The sequence below is a fragment of the Coregonus lavaretus genome (assembly GCF_964263955.1).
Source record: "Coregonus lavaretus genome assembly, chromosome: 22".
Lineage (NCBI taxonomy): Eukaryota > Metazoa > Chordata > Actinopteri > Salmoniformes > Salmonidae > Coregonus > Coregonus lavaretus.
This window is the reverse complement of record NC_140009.1, coordinates 14,447,892-14,465,418: the sequence shown is the minus strand read 5'-3', so window position 1 is coordinate 14,465,418 and position 17,527 is coordinate 14,447,892. Positions and strand designations below refer to the sequence as shown.

Sequence of the window (17,527 nt, the reverse complement as noted above, 5' to 3'; positions counted from 1 at the left end):
TGCACTTGAAAACGCTCGCAATCTAACGGCTAAGTATGTCGATAGATGCTTTTTTGCCCTCCCGTGGCACTTTATACACAGAAGATTTCCGCTAAACATAGAATCACATTGTTTATCCACCTCTTTGGAACCACCAATAACTTCAGAACAAAGTTGACTACAAATACAAAGTTGCCAATGTACTTGCAATTGATTCAAACAGCAGCGTTGTCTTTCTTTCGATCCTATCAGTATCAACACACGCCTCAACGACGCAGTTAGCAAATGTTCTCTCTGCGTGGTGTTTTGGGAAACGTATGTTACATTTTCGGCCGTTGTAGGAAAGATGCATCGTCAAAACACGCTATAGGGAAACCGGGCCCTGTTCAATCACTCCTCCCTAACCCAGATACACCTCATACCAGAGTATGACCACTAAAACTCTTCATCCCTTTCCACCTCGGACCTTTTCACCTGCTCTTTTTAGCAGACGCTCCTATCCAGAGCGATTTACAGTTAGTGAGTGCATACATTTTCATACTGGCCCCCCGTGGGAATCGAACCCACAACCCTGGCATTGCAAACGCCATGCTCTACCAACTGAGCTACACGGGACTGAGCTACACGGTAACATCATCACAGTCCCCAGGTGCTTTCTAATACTGTCTTCTAAACACTCCTAGCCTAGTTAATGCGATTGTATCCTATCTAACGGTGCACCTAAGCATGAAGTCTTCCCTCTGGACTGCAGCCATATGCTCCTGTTTCCACAGTGACAGAAGGAGAACAGGGGTGTCCATTAAGATAAATGGCCGCCTGTGAGATTTGGACGCTGTGACCTGGAAAACACTTCCCGGGAAGACGGTGAGGATCTGAAACACTTTATCACCCTTAGACAGGCTCCCCTGGCTGTCGACCCATAACCATGCATTGTTGCAATAGTAGAGCTCTCACACACACACACGCACGCACGCACGCACGCACGCACGCACACACACACACAAACACACACACACACACACACACACACACACAAACACACAACCAACAAAAATGGCTGTCCGCATGGTTACGGTAGAATGTGTGCGGTGCCATCATCATGGAGACGGTGGGAAGTGTGTCAACAACCTGCCAGTGTCTGGGTGGGCTGGGATAGTGTTTGACAACGTGAAAGCTCGCTGAATCATATGGACTGGCTGCTGGTGAATGGGCATTAGAATGCAATGCATACACACGTCTACACAGATAGACACACACACCCACAGTCATGAAGGAACGTATGCATGCACGCACATACACATAGTTGTGGTTTCCTTCTATAGTTACTCCTAATCAACAGCCTCACTGTGGAGACTTAATCATCTTCAGTGTGACCCAGTTGTGAAGCATAGAAGCGAGGAAGTAGAGGAATAGAATCAAGGCGCTGGAGGTAGAGGAGAGGAGAATGGATAGTGGAACACTTCAGGGGGTTAACTCTTTACCTGCCAGTCCTGCAGAAGTGGGTGTGTCTCAGGGAGTGCTCGTGGACCGAGGACGTCGTTCTCATAGACGGGCTGGACCAGACTCCTCTCATAGTCTGAACACATCTGAGGTAAACATACAGAGAGACAGAACCATTACATCACTAAACGTATTCAGAGACAAACAGAGAAAGGGCCGGACACGTCGACCATTGCTCTCATAGTCAGAGCCAACGGAGTCAAAGAATCAAATGTACAGATTGTCACAAAATTTGATCCATAGGGGTGAGAGAGAACTTCAGACACACTTGGCCCTGCATGCTGAACTGTATAGTAGGGCTTTGGGCATTAGTGTTGGTCTGACTCAACTTTTCACAAGAGACCCTGAAAACTCCCCAACTGACCATGAAAGGCTACAAAGAAGAGATATGACACCTATTCCATCACAAATATTAGACTTTGTTTTGGAGACATGCTGAAAATGGGCCAAGTGGACAGCCTTTAAGCCATTGGTCTCTCATCTGAACTGGAGCGGAGAAAAGAGCTCTTCGCTTTGCTTGAGTTCAGAGTGTGTATTTAAAGTGAGTGTATGTATGTGTGTGTTTCAGTGTGTGTCAATGGGAAAGAGGGTTGAGACTGTGGTTTGCCCTGGTCTTGTGGCAGTTGACTGAGCAGTATTGTGTTGCTGTATGTTTGGGTCTCTGTGGACCTGAGTGGAGACAGTAACCTATTGAGGTAACGACGCAAGTATTTATGCTGCATCAGTGTGTGTGTGAGTAGTGAGGTAACAACAGAAGTATTTATGTTCCATCATAGCAGCCTTTCAACAGTCTACTAGCTCTTATTTCCTTCACATCCAAAAAACACACTGTCCACCTCGACAAACTTATGCAATTCTATCTGTGAACCAGTGTGTGTGCGTGCAATAGACCGTGTGGGTGATTGCAGGAGTCTGTACTGATGTGTGCATGGTTGTGTTTGAGTAAGTACGGATGGTTGTACTAAAGAATGTGTGTGCATACGAAAGTGTGTGTGGGTGGGTACACAAGTGTGTGCCGATGTGTGTGTAGCTGTGTGTGAGGTACGTTTTTTTGTGTGTGTGCCCAGCATTGTTCCGTGTCCTTGAAACTTCCAACTAGCTCTCACAGTCTCACGTCAGAATTAGACCTTCATCCATGTTTCTCAAAAGTCCAATTTTAAGGTTTAGGCATTAACTCCTCCAACATTTTAAAGTTAGGCATTAACTCTGAATGGTTAAGGTAAAGGTTCAAGTTTGGGATAGGCCAAAAAATACATTTACTTAAAAAACAACTTTCTATCACTTGATTCAAACTTGCAACCTTTGGAATCAGAGGCAGATGCTTATGCTCATCCTCCATCGCTACCCACAACACCCTAGCAAAACCGTCTACTTGAAGCCAATCTACTTGAAGTTAACAGTGCTCACTGTTGCCCCTAGTGGCTGGTTTCCACTTCATCTCCCGACGTCCTCAGACATGGATGGACGCCGAACACTGACTTGTATCATGGGTAACCTGGCTGGAAACGTCATGATTGTTGTTTGAAACTTCATGCCTGTGGTTTGAAACTTCATGCCTGTAGTTTGAACACCAAACACACTGTTATGTCTATCTGTATCTCTGTCTGTCTGTGGAAACACACAGAGGCACAGACAGAAAATCTACACCTGTCCTCCAGGATGGATAGCACTTCAGAGAGGAGAATATTTTTTACGTATAATGAATATATGTTCTTCTTAAGAGACTTAAACCACACCATGCTTGTCAAGTTTTGGGACAGTAATAACTTGGATATGTAAACTGTAAAAAATATTCTGATGGAAAATCTCTCTCTAATGGTTGTACTAAGGTGATACCCACCTTGGGGGAAGAAGATGTGTGTGTGTGTGTGATTAACTGACTCACCTTGGTGGAAGAAGGTGTGTGTGTATGTGTCTCTCTGTGTGTGTGTGTGTGTGTGAGTGATTAACTGACTCACCTTGGTGGAAGAAGGTGTGTGTGTATGTGTCTCTCTCTCTGTGTGTGTGTGTGTGTCTGTGAGTGATTAACTGACTCACCTTGGGGAAGAAGGTGCGTGTGACAAACTGTTTGTACTCCAGGAAGGGGATTCCCTGGCTGCGGTTCAGCTCCTTGGTCAGATCTGTCATGTCTGTCTGCAGCTCTGCAAAGCCTGGAGGGGCACCAGAGGGTTAGAGGACAACAGGACATACAGTTTGTCTGTCTGCAGCTCTGCAAAGCCTGGAGGGGCACCAGAGGGTTAGAGGACAACAGGACATACAGTTTGTCTGTCTGCAGCTCTGCAAAGCCTGGAGGGGCACCAGAGGGTTAGAGGACAACAGGACATACAGTTTGTCTGTCTGCAGCTCTGCAAAGCCTGGAGGGGCACCAGAGGGTTAGAGGACAACAGGACATACAGTTTGTCTGTCTGCAGCTCTGCAAAGCCTGGAGGGGCACCAGAGGGTTAGAGGACAACAGGACATACAGTTTGTCTGTCTGCAGCTCTGCAAAGCCTGGAGGGGCACCAGAGGGTTAGAGGACAACAGGACATACAGTTTAGAACACCTCTCAGTCTCATCCCAGAACACAGGCCCAAAACCAGGCATATATGGTTCCGAGAGCATCACTTTCTGCTCCATAGCCCAAGTGATAATTAACACTTCCGCGTTGTGCTGTTTATTTGTAATAGTTTTCAAAAACTATGAAGATGTCCAGTGAAAGCATATTTGCAATTTGTTGACACTACAACACAGTAAAGACTTAGATACACATTATCCCAAATGCTATCAATAAAATCGTCTGTTAAATCTGCTGCTCTGTTTTGCTTGTTTACAGCGGGTCATTTCATAGGGAACTGTCGGAACTGTCGGAGGCGTTCTCCTATTGTTCACCAACATTTCAAGAATAAAGTTCTATATGGGCGCTAACATGGCGGCCATTCTAAAACCTGGCCTAACTCTCTATATACAGTGTATGGCTCTGGCTCTACCTAGTTCTACAAAATGTTTGAACATTGCAAATCACAAGCTTTCTTTCACATTTTAGAATATCCCAGAACCCAGGTGTAATTACATTACATTCTAGCGTGTTCTGGTGTCAGTTATGACTTTGCCAGCGTATGAAGTCCAGCACGGCATGCAGGGAAATATTTACCAAATACAATCAGTTCTGCCAGATCCAATCTAAGAGTCTCCTATCAGAACCATGTGTGCTAGCTGGGTTTACATGGGGTAAAACCAACAATCACAGTATCAGCATATCTAAACACACAGATATGGGCTCTGTTCATGGTGAGTCTGGAAGGTTATGTTATATGAGTGGATTATATTCTGTCATTTTGAGCTGTTATAAGACATGGAGGGGCTGTGTTGTCTCATTATGCGACATGTAGGGGCTGTGTTGTCTGGTCCAACTCAAGTTGTCATAAATAAAATGCACCCCCATCTCCAATGTAAAAAAAAATATTTTCACATGACCCTCAGTTTGCTTTGTTTATTGGTTGTGTGATGCATTGGCACAGAAACCTGTTGGTGGAAAATGTGTTGCATATATTTTATATTATTATAAATATTGCATCAGAATGTTGAAAATCTAATTTCCCCCTAGCTGATCATTGTCTGCGGCCGGCTCTGATTGTAGTGTAGGCCTAATGAAACAGGCAGAGAGAGTGAGCTCGTCCGTGGTGGTCGGCGAACCCTCAACCTTCTGGCCCCTAGCACAAAAATGCTCACCTTGGGGGAAGAATGAACTCAAAATAATGTTTACGACCACAAATAATAATAACTTTACCACTTCAGCGTGCTTTTGGGGCCAGAAGGTTGAGGGTTCGCCGACCACCACGGACGAGCTCACTCTCTCTGCCTGTTTCATTAGGCCTACACTACAATCAGAGCCGGCCGCAGACAATGATCAGCTAGGGGGAAATTAGATTTTCAACATTCTGATGCCATATTTATAATTATATAAAATATATGCAACACATTTTCCACCAACAGGTTTCTGTGCCAATGCATCACACAACCAATAAACAAAGCAAACTGAATTCAGGCGCTTCAATGTCACGGTTTCCGTTTTTCAAACCACAATAAATTGACTATGTCAATATCGACAAACAGAAAACACACCCCTCCCTACGTTGTAGGCCTACCCAGTATCGAAAGCTTGGCTTGACAATCTCCAAATGTCATTAAACTTTTTGGTGTTTTGTAACAGATGTCTCTTTCCATTCATCAAATGGCCGGTGCACAGTTTGGATTGATTGATTTTATTTGTCAGTTAAAAAAAATACATATATACAGTGGGGGAAAAAAGTATTTAGTCAGCCACCAATTGTGCAAGTTCTCCCACTTAAAAAAATGAGAGAGGCCTGTAATTTTCATCATAGGTACACGTCAACTATGACAGACAAATTGAGAAAAAAAAATCCAGAAAATCACATTGTAGGATTTTTAATGAATTTATTTGCAAATTATGGTGGAAAATAAGTATTTGGTCACCTACAAACAAGCAAGATTTCTGGCTCTCACAGACCTGTAACTTCTTCTTTAAGAGGCTCCTCTGTCCTCCACTCGTTACCTGTATTAATGGCACCTGTTTGAACTTGTTATCAGTATAAAAGACACCTGTCCACAACCTCAAACAGTCACACTCCAAACTCCACTATGGCCAAGACCAAAGAGCTGTCAAAGGACACCAGAAACAAAATTGTAGACCTTCACCAGGCTGGGAAGACTGAATCTGCAATAGGTAAGCAGCTTGGTTTGAAGAAATCAACTGTGGGAGCAATTATTAAGAAATGGAAGACATACAAGACCACTGATAATCTCCCTCGATCTGGGGCTCCACGCAAGATCTCACCCTGTGGGGTCAAAATGATCACAAGAACGGTGAGCAAAAATCCCAGAACCACACGGGGGGACCTAGTGAATGACCTGCAGAGAGCTGGAACCAAAGTAACGAAGCCTACCATCAGTAACACACTACGCCGCCAGGGACTCAAATCCTGCAGTGCCAGACGTGTCCCCCTGCTTAAGCCAGTACATGTCCAGGCCCGTCTGAAGTTTGCTAGAGTGCATTTGGATGATCCAGAAGAGGATTGGGAGAATGTCATATGGTCAGATGAAACCAAAATAGAACTTTTTGGTAAAAACTCAACTCGTCGTGTTTGGAGGACAAAGAATGCTGAGTTGCATCCAAAGAACACCATACCTACTGTGAAGCATGGGGGTGGAAACATCATGCTTTGGGGCTGTTTTTCTGCAAAGGGACCAGGACGACTGATCCGTGTAAAGGAAAGAATGAATGGGGCCGTGTATCGTGAGATTTTGAGTGAAAACCTCCTTCCATCAGCAAGGGCATTGAAGATGAAACGTGGCTGGGTCTTTCAGCATGACAATGATCCCAAACACACCGCCCGGGCAACGAAGCAGTGGCTTCGTAAGAAGCATTTCAAGGTCCTGGAGTGGCCTAGCCAGTCTCCAGATCTCAACCCCATAGAAAATCTTTGGAGGGAGTTGAAAGTCCGTGTTGCCCAGCGACAGCCCCAAAACATCACTGCTCTAGAGGAGATCTGCATGGAGGAATGGGCCAAAATACCAGCAACAGTGTGTGAAAACCTTGTGAAGACTTACAGAAAACGTTTGACCTGTGTCATTGCCAACAAAGGGTATATAACAAAGTATTGAGAAACTTTTGATATTGACCAAATACTTATTTTCCACCATAATTTGCTAATAAAATCATTAAAAATCCTACAATGTGATTTTCTGGATTTTTTTTCCTCATTTTGTCTGTCATAGTTGACGTGTACCTATGATGAAAATTACAGGCCTCTCTCATCTTTTTAAGTGGGAGAACTTGCACAATTGGTGGCTGACTAAATACTTTTTTTCCCCACTGTACATACACTACAAAGATTTATAAAAGGGACTGGGATTGCACAATAAAGTCAGGGACTTATTTCCATTGTGGTCCCAATTCTTTACATAAATACATATACAATTACAGAGATTACAAAAAAGGTTGTACTGTTCACACATTAGCCAGTTTTTTTACATTCTTTAAAAAAGTGTTTATGGTTGGTATGGCTTTGAGTTGCTGTGGTAGTTTGTTCCACTCAACAGCACCGGGATATACAAATGTGTTCTTACCAGATGGACTCTGGTATATTTAAAACAGTGAATATTACAGTCTCTGGCTCTGATATTATGCTGGTGGAGATCTCTAACAAATGAAAAATTGTTGGATACTGTAGGTACCTGGGGGCTGAGTCCGTGATAATTCTGTGGACCAGTCCAAGTTGAATTAATACTACTATTTTTCCACAGATAGCCAGGCTAGCTGCTTAAAATGCCTGACGTCCAGATGAGTATAACGGGGGAGATTAAGTACAATTCTTACAAGCTTGTTTTGTCTGGTCTGTAGTTTATTCTTTAGATGTCATCAAAATGACACTGGATTTTCCCATCAGAGTTGGATTTCCATCAAATTGACTTGGTGCGGATAAAAGTCTGTGCATAAAAACGTAGTACACATAAAAATGATTTTTGCGGTTAAATTCCCATGTACCGAATAAAAAATACAAGTTAAATGGGTTTCCATCCCATTTTCAACTTAGGCCTACTGATGGTTTTGTCACAAAAAATGTTGCATAGGTATAGTGAATGTGCCCACTCTGGTATTGGCACAGGCGCTCTAGCCAACAGCTGGCAGATACAGTGTGGGTATAGCCTACATGATACGATTATTATGGACAAAAGTGCAAGATTATTTTTATTTGTCAAATGGCAGCCAAGCATCGATCATCATGTCACCAGAATAAGACCCTCAATATTTTTTGAAAGGAACCTCAAGCTCATCAACATACACTTTCACCACCCTGTGAAGTTCATCATAAATTATTTAATCTAGCCTCATAAACGGCATGCTTTCCCATGATGTTTTGACATTTTTTATCCGACATGTACTTTACTCACATAAAAAGGCTGGAAGGAAACCTGGTTAATGTCCAGCCATTTTGAGGATGATGGAATTATATTTTGGCATTAATTCATGTCACATATCAGTTTGCAAACAATGTAAAATAAAATATATAGAGTTAATAAAGCCGCATACAAACATGGTCTCTTTCTTGAGTAAGGCAGCTCCAAAATGCAGGCGTTTCAGCCTAGCTCAGTGCTTTCTGTGGTGGAGGGGCAGCCAGCGGAATATACAGAGCGTAGGCATTGGTAATCTTCTCTAGTTGCACCATGATTGGCTCAGTGTTCTGTCACTCATGGGGATACTACGTCATCATAGAATCTACAGGGAGAGCTAGGCAGTTCAAGCCCCCTTGGGTGCTGCCATAGATTTACATTAGAAGTACCCATCCAAGAAGGCTCAAGGTCATTGGCCACAGATAAAATGACGTCAAATCACTTTATATCTACAGTAGCTTTGATTAGACTGATCACGTTACTTTCAAAATCTTAGCTAGCAAGCTAGACAAGCAGTCATCATAATGAATCACGTCAACAATCTACTGGCAAAACTTTTTCAATCCTTGTCATATGAAGATTAATTATAGATAAAAGGTATCGGTGCTCATCGGCCATTGGACATAAACATTACACAACAAGTCGGAAATTGCAAATTCAACAATGAGTGGTTAGGAAGGAATCAGTGGCTAACTGCAAGCGTTGCAAAGCAATCACTATTTTGCTTCCCCTGCCTGCTATTCAGTGGAGAGGGTGTGTGGTCCAAGTCTGGGTTTAAGGATTTAAAACATCTGTCTGAAATGGTCTCTTTTCCAAGCTTAAAAGGATAAACATTCACACGCAACACCATGGGCCAGAAAAGGTTGAATACATTGGCCATGCTGTCAATCCAGCATGACTTCTGCCGCATTCAAAACAACTGGAAACTCTGAACTGGGAAATATCAGACTTCAGTGAGTTCAAGACAACTGGGAACTCTGAAAAAAACTATCTCCGACTGGGAAAATACGTTTTGAACGGTCATCCAACTCGGAATTCCAGGAACTCTGGCCACTTTCTAGAGTTCCGACCTGAAGATCACTGACGTCATGATTCGAACTTGTTTTTTTTCTTCCAGAGTTCCCAGTTGTCTTGAAAGCACCTTTGATTACAAAATTTGCCCACAAGAAGGACCGCGGTGCCACCTTCCTGTTCAAGTGAGCACAGCACAATAACGGTAAGTCCAAAAATGTCTTGTATGCTGTTGCATAAATTAGCTCATGTGCTTTTCTTCACAAGGAGGGGATACTACTATATAACGTTGTTCGGTCTGTAACCATGTTTCCCATTCAAATATTTGTTTTCAACAAAAAGTTCAGTAACAGACCCATGTAATTCCAGTTGATATTGCTAGAGTTGTTTGGTTTGACCTTTGCGCTGTCTGTGTGTCTGTATATTGTTTATAAAAGTGGATACTCGTGATTGTATTTTCCTTCCTTTTTAGACCACATAGGCCTAATAAAATACTTCAAATGGTAGGCTAACTGAGTCTCTCTCTATCTATCTGGATCGATCTGAATTTTTGTTGGAGTCCATTTTGAAAGTGCTGAATGAATAGGCCAACCTTGTTGCAGCTCGATTGCTTGCACTTGCTTATACTTAGAGCTACTTAGAGTGTTAATGATATAAGAACAAACATCATGAATTTACTGAACATAAATGTAATAATGTTTGTGTTTGGTTCAAAAGTCAAAATTAATGTTGGCGTTCGTTATTATTGAAGGGCAATGAGGTTCTTATCAACTTTCACAAATCCACAAGGAGTCAGTAGAAACCGCATTTGCAACCCGTTTCAGGAAACTAGGTGTACAATACCAGTCAAAAGTTTGGACACACCTTCTCATTCCAGGGTTTTTCTTAATTTTTACTATTTTCTACATTGTAGAATAATAGTGAAGACATCAAAACTATGAAATAACACAATTGGAATCATGTAGTAACCAAGAAAGTGTTAAACAAATCAAAATATATTTTATATTTGAGATTCTTCAAATAGCCACCCTTTGCTTTTGATGACAGCTTTGCACACTCTTGGCAAAGCTGCACTACCCTGTGCCCAATAAAAAACAACACAACCCACCCCAAAGCAAAAAAGAAAGTTAGACAACCCTCCTCTAGTTTGGACCACCCACCCCAGCAAATTTCGAACTGTCCCTAATCACTCCCACACATACCAAACTCTTCTCATTCAACTAGATGGATGGTCCCTGCAATATGTAAATCTCTCCACTGCCACCTCAGTACATTAGATTTATTTTTTTGTAATTTAGCAGACAATCTTATACAGAGCGACTTACAGTAGTGAGTGCATACATTTTTCAAACTTTTTTGTACTGGGCCCCCATGGGAATCGAACCCCACAACCTTAGCATTGCAATTTCCCTCCTTCTCCTCCCTTCTCCCCTTCTCTCCTCCCTCCTGTTCTGCCCTTCCCAAATCCGTCCCTCACCCCTGACACTCTCACCCTGGTCTCACCCACACAGCTGTCTGTGTCCTCTAACAAACCTTCTCTCCTCCCTTTCTCCTCCTCCTCCCACACATCTCTCCACAGACACGTGTCCCTGACTCTTGGCCATCTTCCGCTCTCCATTTCTCTTACTCTATTCATCCCTACTTATCTATCTGTCCTATAAATGCTCAGACATTCTGTGGCCTTCAGGCTGGCCCCCCTTCCTCGCACCTCTCCTCTCCCCACTCCTCTCCCCCCTCCTCTCCGCTCTCCTCTCCGCTCTCCTCTCCGCTCTCCTCTCCCCCCTCCTCTCCCCCCTCCTCTCCACTCTCCTCTCCTCTCCCCCCTCCTCTCCCCACTCCTCTCCCCCCTCCTCTCCCCTCTCCTCTCCCCCCTCCTCTCCTCTCACATTCCCACCGCTTTGCCCCTACAGGGTAGACATTACAGAAGCCGTGTGTCACCACCATGTTTGTGTGTGTGTGTGTGTGTGGTGTGTGTGTGTGTGTGTGTGTGTGTGTATATGTGTGTGTGTGTGTGTATGTGTGTATATGTGTGTGTGTGAGTGAGTGAGTGATCACTACTCAGTCTGTGTGTTTTGTGAGTCACGCTTACTAAGCACAAACCTCTCAACTGCTGCCATCACATGTACACACACACACACACAAAAGCCCTATCCCTAAGTGAAGATCCATGTTTTCTGTCTTCCCTCATGTAGCCTTGGCCAGGTAGGGCTGTTACAGTGACCGTATTACCGCCACACTGGCAGTCACGAGTCATGACCGCAGTCAAATTCCACATGACCATTTAGTCACGGTAATTAGGCTTCTCCAAGCTCTGATGCTGCTGATGGCTCAGTTGGTAGCTCAGCTGGTAGAGCATGGCGTTTGCAACGCCAGGGTTGTGGGTTTGATTCCCACGGGGGGCCAGTATGAAAATGTATGCACTAACTGTAAGTCGCTCTGGATAAGAGCGTCTGCTAAATTACTAAAATGTAAATGGTCATTAGTAGCCTACCAAACTTGCTAACTGCCTGGTACTCAGCACTCTATTGTCCCTCTAATCATTTAACATTTTAGTCATTTAGCAGACGCTCTTATCCAGAGTGACTTACAGTTAGTGAGTGCATACATTTTTCATACTGGCCCCCCGTGGGAAACGAACCCACAACCCTGGCATTGCAAGCGCCATGCTCTATCAACTGAGCTACAGGGGACATCAATGCAAATGTGATCGAATATCAAATCAAACACTTCATGAGAGCCCATGAGCTCATGTTGTGCAACATTTCTATAGGCTATGCAATTGTGTGAGAAAACAGAATTGTGATGGCCTCTATTAAAAAGAGGAGGATCCAGTCAGCTTTCTATAGGTTAGGCCTACTATATTTATTTCTCAACTTTCCTAATATTAAGCACATTGCTTTGCTTTACAGCAGGAGTATAGCCTACCTGGCTGGCATGAAAATGATCCACGGGAAAAGCGTCCTCCATTTGCTATTTAAGTGCATAGATGACATGAATTTTTCCCCCTGCCGCTGTTCCTAGACAGGTGGCTGATAATGGTCCATTCTAAATCAAAACTAATTTCACACATATATTATTTAGTATATGTAAAGACCTGATTAAATTAAGAATAGTCTGATGGGTGACAATATTAGCCTCTCCCTTGTGAATGATGTATTTTCACTTGTGAATGATGCCCAGCATAAGGCAAGAAACAGTGCATGCCCTTTTTTTGCGACTTTTTTAAATCATAGTCACCCACCTCATGTAGCCTAGCCCATAGGCCTAAATGTTGATAAGGTTTGTATCACAACTAAAGTGGGCAAATATCTTCTTAAAATTAAGCACATTAATCCCCTTTACACCAGTGTAGAGACTAACTGGCATACAGCGCATTCAAAAAGTATTCAGACCCCTTGACTTTTTCCACATTTTGTTACGTTACAGCCTTATTCTAAAATTGATTAATTTGTTTTTTCCCTCATCAATCTACACACAATACCCCAAGCAAAAAGAGGTTTTCATAATTTTTTGTAAATTTATTACAAATAAAAAAATTAAATATGACATTTACATAAGTATTCAGACCCTTTACTCTGCACTTTGTTGAAGCACCTTTGGCAGCGATTACAGCCTTGAGTCTTCTTGGGTATGATGCTACAAGCTTGGCACACCTGTATTTGGGGAGTTTCTCCCATTCTGCTCTGCAAGTCCTCTCAAACTCTGTCAGGTTGGATGGGGAGCGTCGCTGCACAGCTATTTTCAGCTCTCTCCAGAGATGTTCGATCAGGTTCAAGTCCGGGCTCTGGCTGGGCCACTCAAGGACATTCAGAGACTTGTCCTGAAGCCACTTCTGCGTTGTCTTGGCTGTGTGCTTAGGGTCGTTGTCCTGTTGGAAGGTGAACCTTCGCCCCAGTCTGAAGTCCTGAGCAGGTTTTCATCAAGGATCTCTCTGTACTTTGCTCCATTCATCTTTCCCTCGATCCTGACTAGTCTCCCAGTCCCTGCTGCTGAAAAACATCCTCACAGCATGATGCTGCCACCACCATTATTCACCATAGGGATGGTGCCAGGTTTCCTCCAGACGTGACTTCAGGTTGGAGCTTCAGGCCAAAGAGTTCAATCTTGGTTTCATCAGACCAGATAGTCATGTTTTTCATGGTCTGAGAGTCCTTTAGGTGTCTTTTGGCAAACTCCAAGCGGGCTGTCATGTGCCTTTAACTGAGGAGTGGCTTCCGTCTGGCCACTCTACCATAAAGGCCTGATTGGTGGAGTGCTGCAGAGATGGTTGTCCTTCTGGAAGGTTCTCCCATCTCCACAGAGGAACACTGGAGCTCTGTCAGAGTGACCATCGGGTTCTTGATCACCTCCCTGACCAAGGCCGTTCTCCCCCGATTGCTCAGTTCGGCCCGGCGGCCAGCTCTAGGAAGAGTCTTGGTGGTTCCAAACTTCTTCCATTTAAGAATGATGGAGGCCATTGTGTTCTTAGGGACCTTCAATGCTGCAGAAATGTTTTGGTACCCTTCCCCAGATCTGTGCCTCGACACAATCCTGTCTCAGAGCTCTACGGGCAATTCCTTCGACCTCATGGCTTGATTTTTGCTCTGACATGCACTGTCAACTGTGGGACCTTATATTGACAGGTGTGTGTCTTTCTAAATCATGTCCAATCAATTGAATTTACCACAGGTGGACTCCAATCAAGCTGTAGAAACATCTCAAGGATGATCAATGGAAAAAGGATGTACCTGAGCTCAATTTCGAGTCTCATAGCAAAGGGTCTGAATAGTTATGTAAATAAGGTATTTCTGTTTTTTATATTTTATACATTTGCAAAACAATGTTAAAACCAGTTTTTGCTTCGTCATTATGGGCTATTGTGTGTAGATTGATGAGGAAATGTGTTTATTTAATCCATTTTAGAATAAGGCTGTAATGTAACAAAATGTCCTCTGTAGCTCAGCTGGTAGAGCACGGCGCTTGTAACGCCAAGGTAGTGGGTTCGATCCCCGGGACCACCCATACACAAAAAAATGTATGCACGCATGACTGTAAGTCGCTTTGGATAAAAGCGTCTGCTAAATGGCATATTATTATATTATTATGTGGAAAAGGTCAAGGGGCCTGAATACTTTCCGAATGCACATAGGCGGCGCATGAGTTTCAAGTTTGGGAATATAATTTTCACCATTAAAATGCACATTTATAATAAAGTATTACATGTGTAATCGCATTTGCGGTCACTTTTGAGAATGGTGTTTTCCCGCTAATTGATTGCATTTTGGAACATTCGCGCTTATAGCCTACTACCGTGTGCGCATTGCTGCGCTTATAATGTGAAGAAATAGCCTAATAGTTTATCATCATTTTAAGCTAAACGTTCTGATCTGTTGCATCAGGCTCATTGCTTTTAAAAGGTTTTTGATGCGAGTGGTTGTATTAATTTGGGATCTATCGCATCCCACAACAGTCCCAGAGTATGTTTGGAATATTTCTTTCTTGCACAGAATAGGTAAACTTTTATACTATGGGGGATAGTAGATTGACATAGGCTAGTGCTTTGTTGTTCGTTAGGCTTACTCATCTTGTTGGCTGACGAAAGAAAATGTGGACAGTTCTTCTAACATCTTCAATATGTGCCTCGGAATTCGATAAGAAGTACGCGCGCAGTTGCGTCCCCGATGTGTCTGTCTTCACTTGTAGCCTACTTCAGAGCTGAGATGCCTGTGAGAAGAACCTGATCACGTGACGGGCATTAGCTAATAAGAATTGAGGTATCTGAGAGAGCCATGTGAGTGAGAGGTGCTTCGGAGCACGGCAACTGGCAGTCAGGAGAAGGGAATTATAATTATTATATTCAGCCCAAGGACACAACGGCTGGCTGCAAAATACATGAATTTTTTGAGGGGGCATTAAGGAGAATATTATCAAGTGCTTGTCAAACTGCGAATGAGAGACTAATGAAGTGTGTGCAGCCTGCGCAAGAAACAAAGCAGAGCACATGCCTTTCATGTGACTTTTTTCAAATCATTATTAGGGTGGCATCATGCAGCCTTAGAAGGTTTTAAAAATTAAAACATATAGCCCAAAGTTTGTATCATAACTAAACTTGTATAAATATCTCTAAATTATGCATTATGCATATAGGAGGACCTGTTTCTTTGTTAACCACTCAACATAAGGACAAGTCAGAGTATGCTATTCTGTTCTTCTGAAATAGACTACATTTTCTTCATATAATGTTTCTTTAGACCTTTCTAAAATAAATAATGGATTTATTGTGATGGTCTAGGCTATATTAAATGGATTTTTCAGACTTTTTAAAATGTTCCAAAGGTCTGCACCAGGAGCTTGTAGGCTATGCGTGGAAGCCAAGAGATGCTAAATGTGTTTATGTTCATTAACGGTCAATTACCGTGAGACCGGCAGTTATTTGCTTGACAATCTCCGGCTGACAAAATTTCATGACAGCCACAGCCCTAGGCCCAGGAACATCAGAGAACATGAGAGAGACTTCAATGGAGCTCTAATAACATGCCTGAGTGTAGGGAGACCTGCTGGTAGCATTACGGATCACACACTCCTGCCTTTTTAACTCAGTACAAGTGCATGTGAGTGTGTATGTATGAGTGTGTGTCTGTGCATGTGTGTGTGAGTGAGTGAGTGAGTGTGGTACTGCACCTTTGCGGATCTCATCTCTGATCTGGGACTCCATCTCCTCCATCTGCAGCAGAGTCTTCTGCCAGTAGCGCTCCGCCCTCCGGCTCTTAGTACAGTACACCACCAGAGCTGAGAGAGAGAGAGAGAGAGAGAGAGAGAGAGAGAGAGAGAGAGAGAGAGAGAGAGAGAGAGAGAGAGAGAGAGAGAGAGAGAGAGAGAGAAGAGAGAGAGAGAGAGAGAGAGAGAGAGAGAGAGAGAGAGAGAGAGAGAGAGAGAGAAAGAGCGAGAGAGAGAGAAAGAGCGAGAGAGAGAGAGAGAGAGAGAGAGAGAGAGAGAGAGAGAGAGAGAGAGAGAGAGAGAGAGAAAGAGCGAGAGAGAGAGAGAGAGAGAGAGAGAGAGAGAGAGAGAGGAGAGAGAGAGAGAGAGAGAGAGAGAGAGAGAGAGAAGGGGGAACGAGGGAAAGTATGAGGGAGAGAAACAGAGAGAAGACATCAGAGTCATTAAATAGATGTCTTTGAAACCATATCATGTTATCACAGGTTGACATGATGTAATGAATCAGGACATACTCCATTTGTAAAAGCTCCATACAGCTTCTGGAAAGAAATGAAAACACACACTTGTCAGAGACACACACACACACATAAAAAAACAGGACTAACACAGACATACAACCGCATGAGAACACGGCACACACACACACACACACACACACACACACACACACACACACACACACACACACACACACACACACACACACACACACACACACACACACTGGGAGCAGTGGGAACAGTGGTGTCTTTGTGCTGTGTAGACAGGGGGAGACCCTGACCCCGGAGATCCTTTTATCTCCCTGACATCTGGAGCATCCGTCGCCAAGGCAGCCAAACATCCATCACCCCCGGCAAAGACACAAGTCCAGACACTTACCCACAGTGCACAGCAGCAGCAGCACACAGCACACCACGATGGACACCACGATGGCCAGCTCACTACCTCCCAGCTGCACCTTGGCTATGATCCTCTGGAAGTTACCCACCTGCACCTAGAGGGGAGGGGTAAAAATATAGGGTGAGAGGAGGGAAGAAGGGGGGATGAGGAGAGAGGAAATAGGGGAATGGGAAGAGAAAAGTGTTTAGCAGGCCTGTTTGAACATACCAATGCAAACATATACTCTGAGGTCTTTGAAAGAGAGAACGTAAATGCACACAGTCTCACATTGACACACAATCAGAAAAATACACATTTAGACTAATACACACACACACACACACACACATGCACACACACACACACTGGAATGTGTGTGATGGTATGAGTCAACCACTTCAGGGTGATCCAGATGTTACTGGAGGGATGACTTTCACTTCTGCTTTCTGGTTGGCCAATATGGACTCTTAGCCTCTGTCCAATATTCATACCCTGTTATCTAAAACACTTC

General features: G+C 43.5%; 1 protein-coding gene across 1 annotated transcript in view; it reads right to left on the bottom strand.

The window, feature by feature from the left end:
• Window positions 1-17,527, bottom strand: part of LOC311149528 (plexin-D1-like) — a gene marked incomplete at its 5' end in the record, with an annotated part of 99,225 nt that overhangs the window by 13,115 nt on the left and 68,583 nt on the right. Inside the window, 4 exons of the mRNA XM_084186709.1 lie at window positions 1,461-1,565; window positions 3,517-3,629; window positions 16,102-16,209; window positions 17,017-17,131. Of these exons, the coding sequence (XP_084042835.1) occupies window positions 1,461-1,565; window positions 3,517-3,629; window positions 16,102-16,209; window positions 17,017-17,131 (441 nt within the window). The remainder of the gene's footprint in view (window positions 1-1,460; window positions 1,566-3,516; window positions 3,630-16,101; window positions 16,210-17,016; window positions 17,132-17,527) is intronic.